The sequence below is a fragment of the Oncorhynchus mykiss genome, chromosome 6, assembly GCF_057628025.1.
Source record: "Oncorhynchus mykiss isolate SJ-2025 chromosome 6, ASM5762802v1, whole genome shotgun sequence".
In the NCBI taxonomy this organism is placed as follows: domain Eukaryota; kingdom Metazoa; phylum Chordata; class Actinopteri; order Salmoniformes; family Salmonidae; genus Oncorhynchus; species Oncorhynchus mykiss.
In genome coordinates, this window is record NC_143027.1 from 81,697,521 (window position 1) to 81,722,591 (window position 25,071).

Here is a 25,071-nt window from a genome sequence, read left to right on the forward strand (position 1 = left end):
GAAGTAGCTATATCTTTGATCAAAAACATGTGGTATCTGTTGTTGCGCAATCGTGTGGAAGTTGTAGTTCGACAGTCAACTTGTTTGCATCACTGGTCATGACTCATACAGCAACGGCGCTGCCTGGACAGTTTGAGGTTCGTTCTGAACTGTATATTTGCTATCAATAAAATATATTCTGCAACTTTCTTTGATATAGTTATCCAGTAAGGTATATGTTGCTCAAATAAAGCTAACGTTGGCGTAGTGCAGCCACCAACATACGTTTGTTGTGTTTGCTAGCTAGGCTAATACCCGGCGTTTGTTTTAAAGTCTTATGCTAATTCAATGCTAGCTAACTAGCTAGCCACATTGGAGGATGGCTAGCTATGTAAAATATATTAACCCGGTTGATGTTAAGTTACTCACCGAATGATATGTCTGATGATAAATTAGCTAGTAACAACAGAGACGGTAATGTTAGATAACTGGCATTGCAACAAACCAACATTGACTTCCGTAAACAAGCGGTTTTCTGATTTGGCCCTACTAACGTTACGTGATATTTGTTATGATATCTAAATCGCCCTCTTCCCACAATCTCGAAGTTGTTTGGTAGGCAGTGAGGACAATAATCACAAAGAATAGATGCCAGCAGTGACTTTAAAAGATGTCAGAAGACGACTACTTCAGCTTCTGTAGCGTTATAATATTCCCTCTTAACAAGCCGCTGCTGACAAATTGCAGGTGAAGGACTCTGGCTATAACCATATTTCTGGTGTTATAACTATCATAGAACAGCAACAGCTTCCAGTGCCTGATAAATCTGTTGATGCCGTGCCTCTAGAAAAACATGATAGACAGAGCACAAAACACACTGGCTTTACTTAGTGTGGTATATCATTTCCCATCAAATCAGCTGATTTGATTTGAGTCTTGAGTAGCCTGTTTTTGCCTCTAGTCACTGTAACACTGATATAGCCTAACACATTGTGTCTCTGCTCTGTGTTACAGTGATGGCGGAGGGGAGGAGTGGAGAGGACATTGTTTCAGAGTACCTGGACCAGAACCCCCACCTGGTCGAGTGGGTGGAGTCACTCCGAGGAGGGCATGAGACCAACAAGCAGTGGCATGCCAGACGAGAGTTTTTCCTGAGGAACATGGAGACGTTCCCCACAGTCCAGCCGGGCTTCCCCAGCCCCAGTCTGGACAGGCTGCTCTCACTGTCCATATGCTGGGCCAACCACATCTTCTTGGGCTGCAGGTATGTGTATTGTAGCCTGGTCCCAGATCTGTTTGTGCTGTCTTGTCAGCTAGATCTCAAACAGGCGATGTTTGAGAAATGGATAGAGGAACTTCGTTTTTTATGGATTTCGATGTGGAGCGTTACTGTAATATAATTTTCACACTTCACACAAAATGTATGCACATACTACTGTAAGTATATCTGGATAAAAGCATCTGTTAACTAGCGTATACTACAGAGACGAGCAGAGCTGCAATGGCCTGGTTATGCATCCATGAAAACCTGCTGGAAAGGACAGTGTGAGAAGAAAATATCCGAGCCAGCACAGTATATGGTTGGGGTCTGCACTGTTGATAGTGTGAAAATAGTATTAGTTAGAGTTATAATGGGGGGTGCTGCTGGTGTTCTTCAATAGCATCTGGTTTAAAATCGTTCAACACTAGAACATATACTCTCCAGTTTGGACCAACCAGAATGAACAACTACTACAGTATTCCAAAAAAGTAAACCAATGTAAAAACAAACAAACAAAACAGGAGACAAGGGTCAACTGTCCTAAAAGGAATTTAGTCTTCTTCTGACTGTGTTGTTTTGCAGATACCCTCAACCTGTCATGGACAGGATCAAGGAAATGGCAGAGGGAGTGGTTGTCAATGATGCTCCAGTTCGAAAGACCAGAGATGAAATCTTGGGGAAAGGAAAGAGGACTGCAGGTATGATGCTGAAATCCTACTGTATATTCAGTTGTGTACATACTTCTCATAACTAGTTTTTATTACTTTTTCCCCCTTCTAATTTTTATTAGTACTTGTTATTTAAGACTTTGTTTGACATTTGATCCTTGATTGATATTGTACTGCATTGTTGAAGAGAGGTAGCAAGTAAGTATTTCACTCTGTTTACACCTGTATCCTGTGCACTTGATCAATAAACGTTGATTTCATTTGAATTTGAAACTATTTAAAGTTTAGATTCCTTGTATAGTTTGGAGAGTCCAACTTTAAACGTTTTAATTGACGCTAATATTATAGCCCTACAAAAAAGAAATGTCCTGTCTTTGACCAATGGCCTGTCTTTGCTTCAGGGTTGTACAGTATTGTTAACTCATGGAAGTGATTCAGTACACTGAACGGCAATTACTGTGATGCTGTATATCCATTTCTGTATATTTGTGGGACAATTAAAGTGGGAAAAGTTCTGTATTTTTCCATCAAAATACTCTACATTGTTACGGTTAGATTAATCATACAGCAGTATTTTTTCTGCTGCTTTTGTTTTGGCCTTGAAGTAAACGCTGCCTATCCGACGCCTCCCTCACACCGCTGGAATCTGTCCTCTGCAGGTGAAGCCAGTGTTGCCGGGAAGAATCCCTACTCAGTTGTCTTTTATCTTGCTGATTCTCAGGGGGCGACGACGACAGCTGCGCCAAGCGGACCAAGCCTGGGAACCCCTTCAAGCAAGGCCCTCCCCCGCAGGCACCGGCCGAGCACCAGCCCTTCTTCAACCGCCTCTACAAGGCTGTGGCGTGGAAGCTGGTGTCGGCAGGGGGCTTCGGCCCCAACCTGGACCACTTTGAAATCCTGCGTGCCTGCACTGAGTCGTCCAAAGAGAGCCTGAGCTGCGTCTTTGTGCCCCTGAAGGACATCCCCGACCTGCCTGCGGCGCGCTCCCAGAAGGAGGGCCAGGTGTGCGAGCTGCGCTGCCAGACAGTCTATCTGGGCACGGGCTACGGGCGTGACGAGGCAGCCGCCAGGGCCATGGCATCCAAGGAGGCCCTCAAGGCCTTCCAGGGGCGCAAGGTGATGGTGAAGATCTGCCGGCGGCGGTTCAATGGTAGGGATGTAGAGGATCTGGTGCTGCTGGATGATCAGCCCAGGAACCCGGGCTTCCCTCCCGCTATCAGCTACCCCTTCCAGCCAGAGCAGCAGGGAGACGGGCCGTCGTAGCACAGCCATGGGTCATAGAGTATCCTCCGGGGGCCTTTCCAGGGTCATGTTCAGTAGGCATCAAAATGTAGTAAAATAGGGACGTAGGAATGGGGGTTTGAAATAATTTCACAATTTGAATAGTATAATGAATTTTTGTCAGATATTCGAAATACATGTGTTATTGTTATATTTTGTTTGTTAGTTTTTTTTTTTTTTACCTGAGCACTGCTGCGGGAGGGAGAGAGGCTGGCGCTCTATTGCTGCAGCTGCAGAGGGGGCGAACAGATGGATGGAGGGAGAGAGAGACACCAAGGCAATTCAATGTTATTTATTATCCTATATAACAGTGCCTGTCTTGACTGGAGTAGCCTAGAGAAGCTAGCCAGCTATAGCTAGCTAGGCTAATTGAGGCCACATGCTGAGCTTTTCCCCCAACCCCATTCAGATAAAACAACAGCCTACCTGTTGGTTGTTATTCTTTCTCATTTCGCTAAATTTTAATTCAGTAATTTTATTCCATCTTGCATTGCATAAGTAAACTTTCATTCCACTTGTTACACATTTGGCCTCTTTTCCACGTTGATTGGCCTACATAAACAACAAGCTACACATGGCTACCGGTCTTTTTATAAAAACAACATAAAAAAGTTAGTTTTATTAAATTAATAATTTGAAATTTCTCACAAAATGTTATACTCACACAAGTATTCGAATACTAACGTCTGTTGGAATATTCGAATAACCATGCACATCCCTAACTGGGAGGAACTACCTCTCCTGGTCCAATAATACGTGCTAATTTCAGTTTCTCGTTCCGAAAAGTTTTGCTACTGTGTTCCCTAATGAACACGGCCCTGGTATTTAGAAGTTGTGTGGGTTTGAATGGAGCTGCTCTATGAGTCATACAGTACCACTGAATGGATGGACTCAATGCATCACCACCACTTAGTAGTTTTTACGCTTTTATTATTCTTGAGGAGCGTATACCCAGTTCTTGTTCCATAGGTCATTTGGATTCCTTCAGAGTGGGGATGGTAAGAAGTTTAGTCCCTTTTAGTATCGGTTGTGCCTGTCTGCTGCCTACAACAATGGAGAAATGTACACACTTCGTAAGGGTGTGGTTCACAAAATGTCACCACATTTTCCCTCCCTTTGCTTGGGTCTATAGTCACGCCATGCACTTTCCTTCTACGTCCTCTAGCTCAGGGCTCCGGGGTGAAGTTCCCCATAGATCTAGGATCAGCTTCCTCTCCCTCAATCCTAACCTTAGCCATTAGTCAGGAAAATGCTAAACTGCCCCAGGATCAGCCTCTAGGTGCAACTTAACCCTACACCTAGCTCAGGACTATGGTGGATAGTGCGGCTGCACTGGGTCTGACCTTCAAGCCATTTAATCAGCTATCTGATTAACAACCCGACCACTAGACGAGGGACATTTCTCTACCGTTTATCAATACCGTTAATAACATGCAACTAATGAATCCTGTGTGGCTCGTCATTCGAGTTTTCTATTGATGCTTCAAATCTCCCTGAGTGATCACATTACAAATGTTATGCTTTTTTTGTTTAATGAAGTTACAAAGTTAGTCATGGAATGAGAATGAGGTATACTTTTGATAATTTAACACCGGCTCTCGTATTTAAAATGCACAAGTCCTCTGACAGAATCATTATTTCAACTGTTGTTTTCTGTTCACAGTAGAATGCATTGTCACTATTATAACTTGGTGTGTTTGTCTGAATACAAACGGAGGCATCTTGTTTAGTTGTTCTGCATGATGTAGATCTTGTTGATGATGGAACTTTGACATTCATTTAAAACCACTGTGTTCTATTTTGTGTGAGGAAAGCTGTTGAGAAAATGTCAGTTTTTGTTATGTTTCTGAATTGATTCAGTAATTCTAAAGGAGATGATTGGCGTTAAGCCAGGTTCATAGAATTGTATGACATGTTTGATAGTGCTTGAGTCTTTACATTCAAAAATCATCAATGGAAGATCGCTGCTGTAATGTTTTGCTTTTCAAAGCTGAATGATATGAAATGGGTTGCATTGATGTGTAAATGGCCACAATATTTAGTGACATTTTACATTTCTATGAGCGGTCCCTGTTTCTATATTTTTGTTAATAAAAATAATTTAAGAATGTTTGTCGTCCAATGATTGTCTCTTATCCACACTGACATGAAGAGGGTGAAACACATTTATCAAAGACAAGAACATAGATTAAGTCCCTATTATGGTAAGGTTAGGTTAGGCCATCAAGTCTTTGGGGTTTGAATTTTGATAGTTGTAGCCTTATTGATAATTGACTGATAGATTATTTCAATTCATCCATACAGATTTTGGAGAGGTGCAGGGGCCTGCCACACTGGGTGCCCGGGGAGCTGTTGTAGGGGATAAAGTGCCTTGCTCAAGGGCACAAGGGTTGCTGGATCGTCTCCCTAACCGCTAGGCTACCTGTCGCCCATGTAGTATGTCTCAAGCATAATGACTCAGGGTAATGAAAACACATGCTAGGATATATTTAAGCAATACGGCACGAGAGGGTATTGTATATGGCCAATATACCATGGCTAAGGGCTGATCTTAGGCACGACGCATCGCCTGGATACAGCCCTTAGCCATGGAATATTGGTCATATACCACAAACACCCGTGCTGCCTTATTGCTATTATAAACTGGTTACCAACATAACTAGAGCAGTAAAAATAAATGTTTTGTCATACCCGTGGTATACTGTCTGATATTCCACGGGTGTCAGCCAATCAGCATTCAGGGCTCGAAACAACCCAGTTCATAATAATCAGATAATGTTCTTGCCATCCGCTTTTTCTCATTACAGTCCTTAGAGTCTGCTACTGATTTACAAGTAATTGTGCCTAGTCACTCTCCCTGGCATCTTCATTACGTTCTTCTCTCAATAGCCGTAATAATAATGTAATAGATGCACCCATCAACATGCATTTTGAGTCACCCTTGGTCGGCTTCTTGTTCCCGCTTAATAGGTGTTAGTTACTTTACAAGCCAAGTCAAGTCCTTATAAATCGTGATTTAATTGGCATATTGGTGGCTGACCTCATCCTGACCCGCCGCTGTCTTGTGTCACCATCATAGTGTTTCCTTCAGGTTGTTGTAGTACTGCTGGAGAGTTAGTATGTGTTTACGCTACTCACAGCTAGTTAACTGTGGAATATGTTCCTTTAGATATACACTGAGTATACAAAACATTAAGAACACCTGCTGAATAGTAGGAAGGTGTTCCTAATGTTTGGTATACTCCGTGTATAATACTTAATGAGTGAAGGGAAAATGATGTTTTAGCACAGCATGGTTACAGACCATATGTATGTAGTGTGATTGTAACAACAAGGCGTTGAGGGTCCTTTGGAATGAACATTATTGGATGTGGTGGGGAATTTAATCTGATGGGAAAGTTTTCTGTACAACCCACAGATGGTGTTTCATAGATAGCGATAACACTCACACACATACATGAGTGCATCTGACCCTTGTCAATTTGATGAGTCAAATATTTTAATTGTACCTGTCTCACTCCCTATCAAATAAAGAGATATGCCAGAACTAGCAACAGAGCAAAATACTGCATGAAAGACAATGCTGTGTTTAGGTTATGTAAAGTTTATGTAAATAAGCCAGCTGCAGCATAATTTGCTATGTGACCTGATTTCTCTGGCTCTAAACAGCCCATTATTAACTACCATGTTTGTCCTCACATCTGAAGTGTCAGCCGATTAGTTATTTAAAGGCCCAGTGGAGTCAAAAAACAACCTTCTGCACAACAACACTCCCCACTCTGAGCCAACTCCTGTGCTCTGTTGGGTGAGACTTTTGAGCTTTGAGTGGCATGTGTTCTTTCACCGAAGATGAAGAGTTTGAGCATTGCCCTGGACAGAACTGAATGCACGCTGCCAGTGGCGTGTATTCATGGGTGGCAAGGAAAGCCAGGCTTCCCCCAAAAACGGACCAAGAAAAATAAAACAAATCTTGAGTCTCTATGTGTTTCATAATTTTCGAAACCACGCCCCTCTGTCTTGGTATATGTAGGCCCTCTATTTGATGCCCTCTGGTCCAAAAGAGTATGGCGATGTTGCTGCAAGCCAGCGAGCACCCTTGAATAAAAAAATATCAAATAATAGCTAATCAGCATTGAGCTAAACTGAGTGAGCTCAACTGTGAATGGTCCTGGCATTCCAAAAAAGGGTCAAGGGAAGCCAGTTAGGATTTGGCTTCACTCCTATCAAATCGCATTGAGAGCATAGGTCATTGACAGAAACAACCTGAATTGTTGCACCTCCTTTTGATTCCCTCCAGCGGCTAGCTAGCTAAAATTGTCCCTTTCCTTTAGGCCTATACAGTATATCACGGTCGCAAGGCATATGAACCAACAGATTATAGAGCAAACAACACAATTATCACAACATATAGGTTGTAACCGCTACTGTCTGTTACACAAACATGTTCAATCATAGAGACATGTACAGATATCACGCTTGTTGTTGGCCGACTTTTTTGGAGAAGTTAGATTTTATTTGTCTCCACTATTGACTTAACGTTGTTTATGACCAGGCTCTTTGCAGGAAAGTAAGTTTGATGTGCGTCAGTGCACGCTGTTAACATTGCCATCAGCAGGTAACTTTCAGATAATGGTCCTTTTTCCAGTCTCATTCATCATCACTGTCCCGAGTGGGCTTCTCTGTGTGTGCATCCATCAGACTATACTGTCAACCAGAGAGTTCCCAATTCCAGCGATCTATTCAATATGAATAAACATAAAGGAAACTAACGTATAGAGAAGTAACACCATGTGTGTGTATCACATGGTATGTGTGAAACTCACTCCCCAGACTGAAGTAGCCCCACTTATGACGCGACTGGTAAGATGCTTCGGCAGAGCGGTCACGTACGTTTGCAAGGAAAGGTCCTGGGCTTGAGCCTAGGTACGAGCCGATTCAGGAGGAAGCGGTACTTGCTAGGCAAGCTGCGTGAGGTCCGTTACAGGTGGTGCGGTGACCCAGATCTGCAGTTTCGCTCAGATCAATGCTGGGGACTGTGGTTGCTGTAGAGTAAGTTGGGGGGTGAATGTCGAAACTCACTCCTTAGCCTGAAGTTGTGCCGCTGAGGAGCTTGCTTTTCAGTAGCGCGACTGGTAAGACGATTCAGGAGGGCGGACAGTGTGTTTGAAAGGCAGGCGCCAAATAGACCGAAATAACATTCTGTGTTGTAGAATGCAACACAATCTAGAGGAAAAAGAAACACACACCTATTTAGGCGAGGTGCTGGCTAGCAGAGTGGAAAACTTGAAAATAAAGGAGAGCCGCACTCTAAGAGCTCAGATGCCCAACGTTTCGACAGGCAAACTGTCTTCACCAGGGTATGAACGCAACACATTCATTATTAATGAGACATGGGCCCATCGGAGAAGAGAGAGGAGAGGAATCAGAGAGACAGCCTGGAGAAGTGAGGGATGGAGGGATGGAGGTGGAGATCAACCGCAGTGGGAGAGCCTGGGAGGATGGGTAAATTTTAGCTATTTAGGTATGTGGTGTTGTAAGGCAATCCACAACTATGAACTATGACAGCAATCCCACCTCCTGCCTTACAACACCTGTCTCTGCGTCACCGATTGCATTTATGTAATTAGCTGATATGACCTCACAGCCTAACAATGTCCTACGATTCAGTCCTATGTTTGAATCAGATACACACACCTTGGTGTGATAATATGTGAGAGCATGTGTTCCAAATGGCAACCTATTCTCTATACACTGCTCTACTTATGACCAGAGCCCATCAACAACAACTTGATTTACAACATGTTTTGCAAACACCAACTGTCAGGTTTGTGAGCCACTTTGGGTGGAACAGAATGGAAAAATTCAAACCTGCTACTTTTGTGTTATTTCAGGAAATACTGTAATAAAAGGGTTTGCTTTCCTCTAACCGAGTAATGTTGGTTACCTCACAACAATGCAAAGACACCCCAAAAAAGCCTGGAGTGACACCAATGCTTCTATGGAAAAACACCACTAGGGAAATAGTTAAATAACACACTTTTTATTCACTTGAAAACCATAAAATATTCTCTACAAGTTGAACTATTGTGATTATATAACTTGTATTCATCTTAATGAAGGTCGTGTAAATGTCTACTGCTCTAAGTAAATACTATGTATTAGATTAAACTAATGTACATACACTACTGTTTTGTTTCTGTCCGACCATTTCTCCATTTGGCCTAAAAATGCTATTTCATTCTCAGTCCAGACAAGACTCAGCCCTCATGAATCCATGTACTTCATGACTAATATTATCGGTAGGTATTTTTTACTTCATGAGTTTGTAGGAAATAACCCATAACATTATCGCACACAGCATTGCGCATCATCTGTATGCATGTGGATCATGAAATTATTGGAGCAAAGAGAGACCACTCAGACTGCTTTACAAAACAAGATAGAGCGCTGTTTATTCATAGCACAACTCATTTTTGGTTACAGAAACATCCAGTTGAAAATAAAATATTTCATAAGTTCAAAATAAGCCTTTTTGGGGACAATCTCTCAGAATGCAACCTGTCACTCTCCGGATAATCGTATATTGTAGTATCATAACAATATTCCTATATCACATATCGTTCTGATGTAACAGTTTTAGTTTGCCATCAACTTCTAACTTACATTCAGACCAATTCAATTCACAAGCACTTGAGCAGGTAAGAGTTGCAGAAAGCTCCGCGAGGACAGTCGCACATTTTGCCGATTCTCGCGCCCTTTCTCACTGCGCACTGCTCTCCAACGTCGCACTGAAAAAAAGAAGATAGACAAAATAAGACCCTGTGTGACATTTTTGCCAACAGATGCAAAGGTCTGTGGGGCCATATCCACCTGTCACCACATCAGATCACATCATTCCCAAAACATGGCACATGAACGCATTTAGTGAAAGTTAAAATGTTGAAATGTAGTTTTACGCGCCAGTTTAGGCAATCCGTTTTTCGAAATATAGGTCGTTCCATGTTTAGAAGGTTCGTTCAAATTGTTAAATTTACCGTAGGGACTTGGCCGAATTTCTTTTCCCAGAATGGAAGTCTCTTGGTCTGCAGCTTTTTAAGAACGTCATGTAGTGCTCCAAGCTGTGGGAAATATTGACACATTAGAATGAGAAATCCTTCCAAAGCAGACCTTTCAAATAGACAAAAATCTAATGCTCATTAACCATTAAAGTCGCAGGTTTTACTTTTAGCCTAGATAGAAACTTACCAGTTGCTTTTCGTTGGTCAAATTCGGATCTTTGGGGTAGAAGTCTCTCACACTTCTTGTGTCGAAGTCCAGTTCGGAATCCGAGTAGTCAATTTCAGCACTAAGAACGATGGACAGCAACACCGCGCAAACCACCGCTCTGGTCCATAGCCTGGAGCTCTCCATGGTCCTAATGAGATTGCGCACAGTATAAGATATATTTCGTCTCCAAAAAGGTCCCGTTCTAATACTCCAGTTACCGCAATCCAAACACCTTTTATCTGTGTACCGCCGTGTCCGAAGTCTGTGACTTCCGTTGCGCCACCTTAACCATAGATTTTTCATGCGTAAGAGAGATGGCGTGGGTGAGTCATTACGTAAAGTTGGATGGCTTGTAATTGCTTAAAATTGTGGGCGCTCCTACAAGGCACAGATTACTCACTTTTTTTTCATTGACGACATGACATGTTTTCTATGAGATGGTACAGTGCCTTCGGAAAGAATTCAGACCCCTTGACTTTTTCCACATTTTGTAACGTTACAGCCTTATTCTAAAATGGATTAAATTGTTTCACCCCTCATCAATCTACACACAATACACCATAATGACAAAGCAAAAACAGTTTTTTTTTAATGTTTGCTCATTTATTAAAAAAAAATTAAATATCACATTTACATAAGTATTCAGACCCTTTACTCAGTACTTTGTTGAAGCACCTTTGGCAGGGATTACAGCCTCGAGTCTTCTTCGGTATGATGCTAAAAGCTTGGCACTCTGCAGATCCTCTAAAGCTCTGTCAGGTTGGATGGGGAGTGTTGCTGCACAGTTATTTTCCGTTCTCTTCATAGATGTTCGATCGGGTTCAAGGCCTTGGTTTTGCTGGGCCACTCAAGGACATTCAGAGACTTGTCCCGAAGCCACTCCTGCATTGCCTTTGCTGTGTGCTTAGGGTCATTGTCTTGTTGGAAGGTGAGCCTTCGCCCCAGTCTGAGGTCCTGAGCGCTCTGCAACAGGTTTTCATCAAGGATCTCTCTGTACTTTGCTCCGTTCATCTTTGCCTCGTTCCTGACTAGTCTCCCGGTCCCTGCCGCTGAAAAACATCCTCACGGCATGATGCTGCCACCACCATGCTTCACCATAGGGATGGTGCCAGGTTTCCTCCAGACGTGACACTTGGCATTCAGGCCAAAGAGTTCAATCTTGGTTTCATCAGACCAGAGAATCTTGTTTATCTTGGTCTGAGAGTCTTTAGGTGGCTTTTGGCAAACTCCAAGCGGGCTGTCATGTGCCTTTTACTGAGGAGTGGCTTTCGTCTGGCCACTCTACCATAAAGGCCTGATTGGTGGAGTGCTGCAGAGATGGTTGTCCTTCTGGAAGATTCTCCCATCTCCACAGAGGAACTCTAGAGCTCTGTCAGAGCAACCATCGGGTTCTTGGTCACCTCCCTAACGAATGCCCTTCTCCCTCAATTGCTCAGTTTGGCTGGGTGGCCAGCTCTAGGAAGAGTCTTGGTGGTTCAAAACTTATTCCATTTAAGAATGATGGAGGCCACTGTGTTCTTGGGGACCTTCAATGCTACAGAAATGTTTTTGTACCCTTCCCCAGAGCTGTGCCTCGACATAATCCTGTCTCGGAGCTCTACAGACAATTCCTTCGACCTCATGGCTTGGTTTTTTGCTCTGGCATGCACTGCCATCTGTGGGACCTTATATAGACAGGTGTGTGCCTTTTCAAATCATGTCCAATCAATTGAATTTACCACAGGTGGACTCCAATCAAGTTGTAGAAACATCTCAAGGATGATCAATGGAAACAGGATGCACCTGAGCTCAATTTCGAGTCTCATAGCAAAGGATCTGAATACTTATGTAAATAAGGTATTTCTGTTTTTTTTATTTTTAATGCATTTGCAAAAATGTCTAAAAACCTGTTTTCGCTTCGTCATTATGGAGCATTGTGTGTACATTGCTGAGATGTTTTTATTTCATTTATCCATTGTAGAATAAGGCTCAACAAAATGTGGAAAAGGCCAAGAGGTCTGAATACTTTCCGAAGCCACTGTTTGTACCAGAAAGACCACCCCCATATTCATGTTGGACGGGATGACGAGGTACATTTGGAGAGGGGTCATTTGTTGGCAGAGGAAAGACGGAAGAAAAAGCATGGCGCTTGCAACGCCAGGGTTGAGAGTTCGAATCTCACGCAGGACCAGTACAAAACGTATGTACTCACAACTGTAAGTCGCCCTAAATAATAGCGTCTGCTAAAGTACGTAAATAGTTACGCTATATCAGTGTAGGTGATTTTATCAAATGATTACACCAGTTTTATAGTGTATTTTGGACACATTACAGATTACACGTGAAAAAAAAATGTAGGACCATAGTTTTAGTTACCTCTGGTGCCAGGTGCTGTAAGTTTATGTCACATTTTCTCGCCAAATAATCATGGCATTCAGAAATCATCTTACGGCAAATATGTGACCCTGTCTTTGTGTGTCACCTCTCCCCTCGTTCTGTGAAGAAACTTGGTTGGGAAACAGACTGAACTGGTCAGAACTGCACATGACGCACTAGCCTACTCATCTTTAACCATTCTGGTGCATTAAGACAATTAACCACAACACAAGCATGGTTATCGTGTAGAGATGATCATTAGAAATATTGACACAGATCACAGACGGATATACTGTGTTGCTGTCTTGCTGTTACATTATGTTTTGTTCTTGATCATCTCGGTTTCTGACGGCAGCATCAAGTGTCTCCGGGTTCGGAGCTGGCTATTCACGAAACATCCGAGACATCTCTTTTGATCTCTTATTTCCGCGATATCCCAGTTTCCTGTCTGTCAGCCCGAGACGGAGATGAGGACTAGAGCGCTTTGATTGCGCTGGGGCTGCTGCGCGTTTGTGTGAGTCACTACTCCATTTTCCAATTACCGACTTAGACGCCGATAGGCCTATTAAAACATTTTTATTCACAGCAGATAAAAAAACATGTTTATTAGCAGTGGTGGAAACGTACCCAATTTGTCATGGGCAACTTTGTCTCAAGTAAAAGTGAAAGTCACCCAGTGAAATGCCACTTGAGTAAAAGTCTAAAAGTATCTGGTTTTAAATGTACTTAAGTAAAGTGGTGGAAAAAGTACACAATTGTCATACTTGAGTAAAAGTTTTTAAAAAAGAGAAAAAAGTAAATGATATTGGCTACATCAAATGTTTTAAATAAGCAAACCAGTTGGCACAATTTTCTTGTTGTTTAAAAAAAAATCAGGGACAGTCGGGTGCAGGTTTCTTACCGTTCCACTCAAGCCAATTTCAATAATTAATTTGTTATTATTTTTGATCGGTTTGCTTTGCTTTTATTGAACGTAGGCCTACACAAAGATGTCTGCATTTGTGTTGAGTTGTGATGTTTTGCATTGTGTTGTTGCCATGGTCTTATTCAACAACAAATCAGCTGCTAGGAGAGCTTCTCCTCTCATTCATATATTTCCTAACTAGACCCAACAACAAAGCACCAATTAACCTACAAATGGAGGGTCAAGGAAATTAAGCTTTTTATTGATCATGGAGGCAGCCAAAGCCAACCCACATTCTGGGATATTCAGATAATTAGAACCAGATTTCTGTCAGACCAAATAAATCAACCTTGGTGGTATACATAGGGCCTACTTCAATCCATCAATGTAGAAGGCGTCAGGTACTGACTGCAAAACTTAGTCTGGCTCTACTTTTTAGTGCAACAACAGTAGTTGTTCATATATGCTCCATATATGCTTTTTTAAATCTACAATTGAATGGGAAAGTTTCATTAGACAAGACTCCAATATTTGTATTGATCTGTCACACATAAAACACAAAAATTCCAACAAACAGAACAAACACAACAAACACAGTCAACACCACACAATGTCATATAAAGAGCTCCAGACCATGATATTGATTGATTGATTTTATTTTATGTTTGTTTGTGTTTAGGAGTGCAATAGGGAGGAGACAAGTGAAAATACAGTAGAAAAGTACAAGAGAGAGACAGGATCCAGGTTAAATGTTATCCAACTTGTTTGCCCTGAGTGAGGGATTCTGTTATGAAGGCACACTTCCTTTCTCAGCTCTTCTAAGAGACATCAAATCAAATCAAATCAAAATTATTTATATAGCCCTTCGTACATCAGCTGATATCTCAAAGTGCTGTACAGAAACCCAGCCTAAAACCCCAAACAGCAAGCAATGCAGGTGTAGAAGCACGGTGGCTAGGAAAAACTCCCTAGAAAGGCCAAAACCTAGGAAGAAACCTAGAGAGGAACCAGGCTATGTGGGGTGGCCAGTCCTCTTCTGGCTGTGCCGGGTGGAGATTATAACAGAACATGGCCAAGATGTTCAAATGTTCATAAATGACCAGCATGGTCAAATAATAATAATCACAGGCAGAACAGTTGAAACTGGAGCAGCAGCATGGCCAGGTGGACTGGGGACAGCAAGGAGTCATCATGCCCGGTAGTCCTGAGGCATGGTCCTAGGGCTCAGGTCCTCAGAGAGAGAGAAAGAAAGAGAGAAAGAGAGAATTAGAGAGAGCATACTTAAATTCACACAGGACACCGGATAAGACAGGAGAAGTACTCCAGATATAACAAACTGACCCTAGCCCCCCGACACATAAACTACTGCAGCATAAATACTGGAGGCTGAGACAGGAGGGGTCAGGAGACACTGTGGCCCCATCCGATGACACCCCCGGACAGGGCCAAACAGGAAGGATATAACCCCACCCACTTTGCCAAAGCACAGCCCCCACACCACTAGCCATGCATCTACACTGCAGCTGTCATCCACACGAAGAACACTATATACTGTATATTTACTGAACAAAAATATAAACGCAAAATGTGAAGTGTTTGTCCCATGTTTCATGAGCTGAAATAAAAGATCCCAGATATTTTCCATATGCACAAAAAGCTTATTTCTCTCCAATCTGGTGCACACATTTGTTTACATCTCTGTTTGTGAGCATTTCTCCTTTGCCAAGATTATCCATCCATCTGACAGGTGTGGCATATCAAAGGCTGATTAAACAGCGTGATCATTACACAGGCGCACCTTTTGCAGGGGACAATAAAAGTACCACGGATGTCTCAAGTTTTGAAGGAGCGTGCAATTGGCATGATGACTGCAGGAATGTCCACCAGAGCTGTTGCCAGAGAATTGAATGTTCATTTCTCTACCATAAGCTGGCTCCAACGTCGTTTTAGAGCCTCCACATCCGGCTTCTTTATCTGAGACCAGCCACCCAGACAGCTGATGAAACTAGGCAGTATTTTTGTGTGTAATAAAGTCCTTTTGTGGTGAAAACTAATTCTGATTTGCTGGGCCTGGCTCCCCAGTGGGTGGGCCTGGCTCCCAAGTGGGTGGGCATTTGCCCTCCCAGGCCTATCCGTGGCTTTGCCCCTGCCCTGTGAAATCCATAGATTAGGGCATAATTCATTAATTTCAATTGACTGATTTCCTTATATAAACTGCAACTCAGTAAGATGGTTGAAATTGTTCCATGTTGCGTTTACTGTTTTTCAGTATATATATATAGCTACATCTGTTCTTCATGCACACATTCCAGATAGAACTGCAGCCAAGTTGGAGGGTGAAGTTGCCCTAGAAACTGATCTTGGTCAGCTTTCCATTTCCTCACTAATGGTTAAGGTTAAGATTGGTGGAGTGGACACTGGATCTGTACCTAGGGGAAACTTCACCCTGGAGCCAGTTACAATCCACATTCATAGTCCACATTTTGCTGACCTGACAGAAAAGTTGTTAATTTTCCACTAATCCAAAACTTGTAATGAAATCCAAAACTTTCCAGGTTTCCAACACCCAGCAATAATTATGTTTGTTGCAGATACTAAATTAAAAGGCCATAACAATTGTTTGTGTGTGTGTGTTACAGCCTGTGGTGTGAGTGTGTGTGTGTGTGTGTGTGTGTGTGTGTGTGTGTGTGTGTGTGCGTGCATGTGTGTATTACTGCTTGTGTGAGTGTGTGTTACTGCCTGTGTGTGTTATTGCCTGCTTGTGTATCAATGTTGCCTTCCTGTCTTTGAAGAAAATTCCTAGCTGAAAGGCGCTGCTGTTGTGTAGGAGATCTCATCCTTCATTATTTCCTCCCTTAATTATCCCTTCCTCCCCTCTTCCTCCCCTCTTCCTTCTCTCTTCCTCCCCTCTTCCTTCCATCTTCCTCCTTTCTCCATTCTTTCTTCCTCCCCTCTTCCTTCCATCTTCCTCCCCTCTTTTTCCTTTCTTCATTCTCTCTTCCTCCCCTCTTCCTTCTCTCTTCCTCCCCTCTTCCTTCCATCTTCCTCCCCTCTTTTTCTCTTCTTCATTCTCTCTTCCTGCCCTCTTCCTTCCATCTCCCTCCCCTCTTCTTCCCCTCTTCTTCCCCTCTTCCTCCCCTCTTCCTCCCCTCTTCCTCCTCTCTTCATCCCATCTTCCTCCTTTCTCCCTAATAAGATCCCACTTCTGCTGTTGTTTGTCTTATCGAGACTCCCAAATCCTCCCTTTGTAGCCTTTCTCCCCTGTGTGTGCGTGTGCTTGCGTGTGTGTGTGCTTGCGTGTGTGTGTGTGCATGTGTGTGTGTGCATGCATGCGTGCATGTTTGTGTGTGTGTTTCAGTAGGGTCTAATTATCAAGCCAAAAAGGACTTTGCGATGCTGCCATTGATTCTACGTGGGAGTGGATGATTACGTCCTTCTCACCTCAGATATTTAAATGTTGTTTACTCTCTCACAGTAGAGGGCAATCATAAGATCTGGGCTCAAATGAACACAAAGAAGATGGCTGAATCCCAACTGGCAGCCTATTCCCTATATGGCTTTGCTCAAAAGTAGAGCACTATATATACAGTATAGGGAATGTGGTGCCATTTGGGACGCAGAGGAGAAGACAGCATCCTGCTCTGCACCCAGCTGCTGCGTCATGGCAGAGGGAGTTGGAACAAAGCTACAAATCTTGTCTTTCGTGGGAATAAACTTGGACTTGCGCCTCACGTCTTTCTTGAGAAGGTTCACTGTATGCTCACACACACACACACACGCGCGCACACGCACGCACACACACACACAAAGACACACACACACACACGCACACGCACACGCACACACACACACACACACACACACACACTTCTTTATCTGGATCCCCATCAGCTGATGCCGGGGTCCAATTCGTCTCTGATCTGTGAGTTGAGTTTTTAGTTCAGTTTAGTTTTATGTAGTATATGGCAGCTAAAAGCAGAGTTGCCAAAGTTACAACTTGTTTGGAAAGCTCTGGGAAAAGTAGACTTTCAATATATAAGAAAGTTAGACTGTCTCCTCTCTAACCTTCCTGTCTATTTCTGTGGAACCTCTTGAGCTTTGCTGTGGTGAAGCTGTGATTACCTGCACCACCAAGTCAAATCTGCTCTATCCTCATCTCTTCTCCATCTCCTCTCCTCTCCTTCATCTGCACTGATTGGAAAATACTTGGCAGGTGAAAACAATATGGTGGCTGCTCATCATTAGGCTGGCTTGCACCTGGTCAGTCCTTTCAGATAAGAGCAATCAAGGAGAGGAGATGAGGATAGAAGCGGTTATGGAGCGGGCCAAGAGCTTCAAGTTCCTTGGCATCCACATCACTAAGGACTTAACATGGTCCACACACACCCACACAGTCGTGAAGAGACCTGTTTGAACTTGTTATCAGTATAAAAGACACCTGTCCACAACCTCAAACAGTCACACTCCAAACTCCGCTATGGCCAAGACCAAAGAGCTGTCAAAGGACACCAGAAACAAAATTGTAGACCTGCACCAGGCTGGGAAGACTGAATCTGCAATAGGTAAGCAGCTTGGTTTGAAGAAATCAACTGTGGGAGCAATTATTAGGAAATGGAAGACATACAAGACCACTGATAATCTCCCTCGATCTGGGGCTCCACGCAAGATCTCACCCTGTGATCACAAGAACGGTGAGCAAAAATCCCAGAACCACACGGGGGGACCTAGTGAATGACCTGCAGAGAGCTGGGACCAAAGTAACAAAGCCTACCATCAGTAACACACTATGCCGCCAGGGACTCAAATCCTGCAGTGCCAGACGTGTCCCCCTGCTTAAGCCAGTACATGTCCAGGCCCGTCTGAAGTTTGCTAGAGAGCATTTGGATGATCCAGAAGAAGATTGGAAGAATGTCATATGGTCAGATGAAACCAAAATATAACTTTTTGGTAAAAACTCAACTCGTCGTGTTTAGAGGACAATGAATGGGGCCATGTATCGTGAGATTTTGAGTGAAAACCTCCTTCCATCAGCAAGGGCATTGAAGATGAAACGTGGCTGGGTCTTTCAGCATGACAGTGAACCAAAACACACCGCCCGGGCAACGAAGGAGTGGCTTCGTAAGAAGCATTTCAAGGTCCTGGAGTGGCCTAGCCAGTCTCCAGATCTCAACCCCATAGAAAATCTTTGGAGGGAGTTGAAAGTCCATGTTGCCCAGCAACAGCCCCAAAACATCACTGCTCTAGAGGAGATCTACATGGAGGAATGGGCCAAAATACCAGCAACAGTGTGTGAAAACCTTGTGAAGACTTACAGAAAACATTTGACCTCTGTCATTGCCAACAAAGGGTATATAACAAAGTATTGAGATAAAATTTTGTTTTTGACCAAATACTTATTTTCCACCATCATTTGCAAATAAATTCATAAAAAATCCTACAATGTGATTTTCTAGATTTTTTTCTCATTTTGTCTGTCATAGTTGAAGTGTACCTATGATGAAAATTACAGGCTTCTCTCATCTTTTTAAGTGGGAGAACTTGTACAATTGGTGGCTGACTAAATACTTTTTTGCCCCACTGTAGGTGGAGAGAGGAAAGAGAAAGGTGGAGAAAGGAGGGAGGGAGAAAAAGAAGGGGAGAGGTGGAGAGAGAAACAACATTAGTCTTATCAAGAGAGGAGAAGTGATCTCTGTCCAGTGCTATAATTACAGCTGGCCAATGCCACTGTCACCTACATGCTTCGTTAGTACAGGGCCCATCACTGCCACAACACGCTTTAATGGACCCTGATGTAGGAGAGGGAGGAGGAGGACACGAGGGCAAGGTGAAGCTGCTCCTCAGGTCGGTAAATTGTTCTGTGTCTGTGATCTTAACTTTTTCTCTTCCTCTCTATCTCGCTCTCGCTCTCTGTCTGTCTTTTCTCTCCTCGTATCTCTCTCCTCGTCTGTCATTCTGTCTTTGTCTCTCTTTCTCTGTTGTGCTCTGTCTCACTCTCTCCTTTCTCTCTCCCTCCCGTTCTCTCTCCCGTTCTCTCTCCCGTCCTCTATCTCCAATTTTAATGTCTTCAGGCCTCTAATTTCTTCAAGGTTTTTTTTGTCAATGAGAGTGCCAATCAACACACACACACACACACACACACACACACACACACACACACACACACACACACACACACACACACACACACACACACACACACACACACACACACACACACACAGGTTTTGTGTTGATACCAGCTGTGACTGACACCTAATTGGTAGATAGCAAGTGAGACAAGAGAAGCCATGTCCAAATCAAATCAAATCAAATTGTATTTGTCACATACACATGGTTAACAGACGTTAATGCGAGTGTAGTGAAATGCTTGTGCTTCTAGTTCCGACAGTGCAGTATTATCTAACAAGTAATCTAATGATTTCACAACAACTACCTTATACACACAATTGTAAAGGAATTAATACATATATGTACATATAAATATATGGATGAGCGATGGCTGAACGGCATAGGCAAGATGCAGTATATGGTATAGAGTACAGTATATACATATGAGATGAGTAATGTAGGGTATGTAAACATTATATAAAGTGGCATTGTTTAAAGTGACTAGTGATACATTTATTACATCCAATTTTGAATTATGAAGTGGCTCGAGACTCAGAATGTTGGCAGCAGCCACTCAATGTTAGTGACGGCTGTTTGAGATAGAAGCTGGCTGTTTGAGATAGAAGCTGTTTTTCAGTCTCTCGGTCCCAGCTTTGATGCACCTGTACAGACCTCGCCTTCTGGATGATAGCGAGGTGAACAGGCAGTGACTGGGGTGTTTGTTGTCCTTGATGATCTTTTTGGCCTTCCTGTGACATCGGGTGGTGTAGGTGTCCTGGAGGGCAGGTAGTTTGCCCCGGGTGATGCGTTGAGCAGACCTCACAACCCTCTGGAGAGCCTTACATTTGTGGGCGACAGGATGCTCTCGATTGTGCATCTGTAAAATTTTGTGTGTGTTTTTGGTGACAAGCCAAATTTCTTCAGCCTCCTGAGGCACTGTTGCGCCTTCTTCACCACGCTGTCTGTGTGGGTGGATTTCAGTTTGTCCGTGATGTGTACGCTGAGGAACTTAAAACCTTCCACCTTCTCCACTACTGTCCCGTCAATGTGGATGGGGGGCTGCTCCCTCTGCTGTTTCCTGAAGTCCACGATCTCCTTTGTTTTGGTGACTTGAGTGTGAGGTTATTTTCCTGACACCACACTCCGAGGGCCCTCACCTCCTCCCTGTAGGACGTCTCGTTGTTATTGGTAATCAAGCCTACCACTGTAGTCTGCAAACTTGATGATTGAATTGGAGGCGTGCATGGCCACGCAGTCATGGGTGAACAGGGAGTACAGGAGAGGGCTGAGAACGTACCCTTGTGGGGCCCCAGTGTTGAGGATCAGAGGGGGTTGTTTCCCACCCACCTGGGGGCATCCCCCTGAGCTGCATGCAACTGGAGCTCAGCATGTTAAATGCTGAGCTCCAGACGATGAACAGCATTCTTACATAGTCCTGTTGTCCAGATGGGTTAGGTCAGTGTGCAGTGTGATTGCGATTGCATCGTCTGTGGACCTATTGGGGCGGTAAACAAATTGGAGTGGGTCTAGGGTGTCAGGTAGGGCGGAGGTGATATGATCCTTGACTAGTTTCTCAAAGCACTTCATGATGACGGAAGTGAGTGCTACGGGCGATAGTCGTTTAGCTCAGTTACCTTAACTTTCTTGGGAACAGGAACAATGGTGGCCCTCTTGAAGCATGTGGGAACAGCAGACTGGGATAGGGATTGATTTAATATGTCCGTAAACACACCAGCCAGCTGGTCTGCGCATGCTCTTAGCATGCGGCTAGGGATGTCGTCTGGGACGGGCGTGTCTTGCGAGGGTTAACACGTTTAAATGTTTTACTCACGTTGGCTGCGGTGAAGGAGAGCCCGCAGGTTTTGGTAGCGGGCCGTGTTGGTGGCACTGTATTGTCCCCAAAGTGAGCAAAGAAGCTATTTAGTTTGTCTGGGAGCAAGACATCGGGGTCCACGACGGGGCTGGTTTTCTTTTTGTAGTCCATGATTGACTGTAGACCTTGCCACATACTTCTTGTGTCTGAGCCGTTGAATTGTGACTCTACTTTGTCTATATACTGATGCTTAGCTTGTTTGATTGCCTTGCGGAGGGAATAGCTACACTGTTTGTATTCGGTCATGTTTCCGGTCACCTTGCCCTGATTAAAAGCAGTGGTTTGTGCTTTCAATTTTGCATGAATGCTGCCATCCATCCACGGTTTCTGGTTGGGAAGGTTTTAATAGTCGCTGTGGGTACAACATCACCAATGCACTTGCTAATAGACTCGCTCACCGAATCAGCGTATACATCATTGTTGTTGTCGACGCTATCCGGAACATATCCCAGTCGACGTGATCGAAGCAATCTTGAAGCATGGAATCAGATTGGTCGGACCAGCGTTGAACAGACCTGAGCACGGGCGTTTCCTGTTTTAGTTTCTGTCTATAGGCTGGGAGCAACAAAAGTGAGTTGTGGTTAGATTTGCCCGAAAGGAGGGCAAGGGAGGGCTTTGTATGCATCGCGGGAATTTAGAGTAACAATAATCCAGGATTTTGCCAGCCCGGGTCGCACATTCGATATCCTGATCAAATTTAGGGAGGCTTGTTTTCAGATTAGCCTTGTTAAAATCCCCAGATGCAATGAATGCAGCCTCGGGATATGTGGTTTCCAGTTTACACAGAGTCCAATGAAGTTCTTTCAGGGCAGTCGAGGTGTGGGAGGGGATATACACCACTGTGATTATAATCGAAGAGAATTCTCTTGGTAGATGATGCGGTCGGCATTTGATTGTAAGGAATTCTAGGTCAGGTGAACAAAAGGACTTGAATTCCTGTATGTTGTTATGATCACACCACGACTCGTTAATCATAAGGCATACACCCCCGCCCTTCTTCTTACCAGAGACATGTTTGTTTCTGTCGTCGCGATGCGTGAAGAAACCAGGTGGCTGTACCGACTCTGATAACGTATCCTGAGTGAGCCATGTTTCCGTAAAGCAGAGAATGTTGCAATCTCTGATGTCTCTCTGGAAGGCAACCCTTGCTCGGATTTCGTCTACCTTGTTGTCAAGAGACTGGACGTTGGCGAGTAGTATACTCGGTACCGGTGGGCGATGTGCCTGTCTACGGAGCCTGACCAGAAGACCGCTCCATCTGCCCCTTCTGCGGCGCCGTTGTTTTGGGTCGCCTGCTGGGATCCGATCCATTGTCCTGGGTGGTGGACCAAACGGAGGATCCTCTTCGGGAAAGTCGTATTCCTGGTCATAATGTTGGTAAGTTGACGCTGCTCTTATATCCAATAGTTCCTCCCGGCTGTATGTAATAAGACTTAAGATTTCCTGGGGTAACAATGTAAGAAATAATATATATGACAAAATACGGCATAGTTTCCTAAGAATGTGATGCGAGGCGGCCATCTCTGTTGGTACCGGATGTAGTGCAGATAGATTAGTGCAGATATATGCACTAATGACGACTATGTTGGCATGCTCACATGGACAGCCAACAATTTCCTTTTCCAGAATGGGATGGCAAATTACTCAGACATCTGCAATAACTACAGCCTGGTGTCTGTGTGTATTATTTTCTGAGTAGTTGTCATGTCTATTGTGTTCTGAATGAATGACTCATAGGAGTAACTGCCCTGTTGTCTTAGTGCCAGTTTGAGCTGTGATTTAGACAGTGTTTTAAGGATCATCCCCCTCCTCTCTGTCTCTCTCTCTCTGTCTCTTTCTCTCTCTGTCTCTCTGTCTCTCTCTGTCTCTTTCTCTCTCTGTCTCTCTCTGTCTCTGTCTCTCTGTCTCTCTTTCTCTTTCTGTCTCTCTCACTTTCTGTTGCTTTCTCTCACTCTCTACACATAGAAAACAAAGCAGTGTATAGTTTCTGTGACTGCAGCGGAATGGTCTCTCGGGTCCTCCTCTTCTTTCTGATGACGTGGATGTTGATTAAGGTAGCCCTCCACACCTCCTCTTCTTTCTGATGACGTGGATGTTGATTAAGGTAGCCCTCCACACCTCCTCTTCTTTCTGATGACGTGGATGTTGATTAAGGTAGCCCTCCACACCTCCCCTTCTTTCTGATGACGTGGATGTTGATTAAGGTAGCCCTCCACACCTCCTCTTCTTTCTGATGACGTGGATGTTGATTAAGGTAGCCCTCCACACCTCCTCTTCTTTCTGATGACGTGGATGTTGATTAAGGTAGCCCTCCACACCTCCTCTTCTTTCTGATGACGTGGATGTTGATTAAGGTAGCCCTCCACACCTCCCCTTCTTTCTGATGACGTGGATGTTGATGAAGGTAGCCCTCCACACCTCCTCTTCTTTCTGATGACGTGGATGTTGATTAAGGTAGCCCTCCACACCTCCTCTTCTTTCTGGTGACGTGGATGTTGATTAAGGTAGCCCTCCACACCTCCTCTTCTTTCTGATGACGTGGATGTTGATTAAGGTAGCCCTCCACACCTCCTCTTCTTTCTGATGACGTGGATGTTGATTAAGGTAGCCCTCCACACCTCCCCTTCTTTCTGATGACGTGGATGTTGATGAAGGTAGCCCTCCACACCTCCTCTTCTTTCTGATGACGTGGATGTTGATTAAGGTAGCCCTCCACACCTCCTCTTCTTTCTGGTGACGTGGATGTTGATTAAGGTAGCCCTCCACACCTCCTCTTCTTTCTGATGACGTGGATGTTGATTAAGGTAGCCCTCCACACCTCCTCTTCTTTCTGATGACGTGGATGTTGATTAAGGTAGCCCTCCACACCTCCTCTTCTTTCTGATGACGTGGATGTTGATTAAGGTAGCCCTCCACACCTCCCCTTCTTTCTGATGACGTGGATGTTGATTAAGGTAGCCCTCCACACCTCCTCTTCTTTCTGATGACGTGGATGTTGATTAAGGTAGCCCTCCACACCTCTTCTTTCTGATGACGTGGATGTTGATTAAGGTAGCCCTCCACACCTCTCTGATTCAGAGGAGTTTGGTTAAATGTGGAAGACACATTTCAGTTGAATGCATTTATTTGTGCAACTGACTAGGTATCCCCTTTCCATCTCTTTCTGTTTCTCTCCCTCCCCCCTCTATTTCTCTCCCTATCTCTCTCCCACCCCCATATCCTCCCTGTGAATGACTGCTCTATATGTTTGTGAGAGTTTCACCTTTCCACAGTGGGGTCATATTAGTGTGTAGTCCAAACTGTTGGGACCCTACAGACAGAAGTTGACAGATCATCTGTACCGACTTCAGACGAGTCCCAAGACGCTTGTAGGGGT

General features: G+C 43.9%; 2 protein-coding genes across 2 annotated transcripts; one reads left to right on the top strand and one right to left on the bottom strand.

The window, feature by feature from the left end:
- The first annotated feature begins 12 nt into the window (after positions 1-12).
- Positions 13-5,299, top strand: cdkn2aip (CDKN2A interacting protein). Its single transcript, XM_036981132.2, has 4 exons — positions 13-137; positions 994-1,243; positions 1,823-1,938; positions 2,630-5,299. Exons 2-4 carry the CDS (start codon positions 996-998, stop codon positions 3,169-3,171), a joined length of 906 nt encoding a protein of 301 aa, XP_036837027.1. The 5' UTR covers positions 13-137; positions 994-995; the 3' UTR covers positions 3,172-5,299.
- A 4,316-nt stretch (positions 5,300-9,615) lies between these two features.
- On the bottom strand, positions 9,616-10,752 carry LOC110519456 (cocaine- and amphetamine-regulated transcript protein). The gene is made up of 3 exons (XM_021596562.3): positions 10,435-10,752; positions 10,224-10,307; positions 9,616-9,977 (listed from the first exon to the last, which is right to left on the bottom strand). Exons 1-3 carry the CDS (start codon positions 10,597-10,599, stop codon positions 9,870-9,872), a joined length of 357 nt encoding a protein of 118 aa, XP_021452237.3. The 5' UTR covers positions 10,600-10,752; the 3' UTR covers positions 9,616-9,869.
- Positions 10,753-25,071: the final 14,319 nt, after the last annotated feature.

Bases quoted from the DNA above. Each gene is read 5' to 3' on its own strand.
- LOC110519456 (XM_021596562.3), bottom strand. From the start codon at position 10,599: ATGGAGAGCTCCAGGCTATGGACCAGAGCGGTGGTTTGCGCGGTGTTG. The intron at 10,308-10,434 runs GTAAGTTTCTAT...TATTTCCCACAG, and splicing joins TGACCAACGAAAAGCAACTG to CTTGGAGCACTACATGACGT. The intron at 9,978-10,223 runs GTAAATTTAACA...TCTTTTTTTCAG, and splicing joins AATTCGGCCAAGTCCCTACG to TGCGACGTTGGAGAGCAGTG.
- cdkn2aip (XM_036981132.2), top strand. From the start codon at position 996: ATGGCGGAGGGGAGGAGTGGAGAGGACATTGTTTCAGAGTACCTGGAC. The intron at 1,244-1,822 runs GTATGTGTATTG...GTTGTTTTGCAG, and splicing joins CACATCTTCTTGGGCTGCAG to ATACCCTCAACCTGTCATGG. The intron at 1,939-2,629 runs GTATGATGCTGA...GCTGATTCTCAG, and splicing joins GAAAGGAAAGAGGACTGCAG to GGGGCGACGACGACAGCTGC.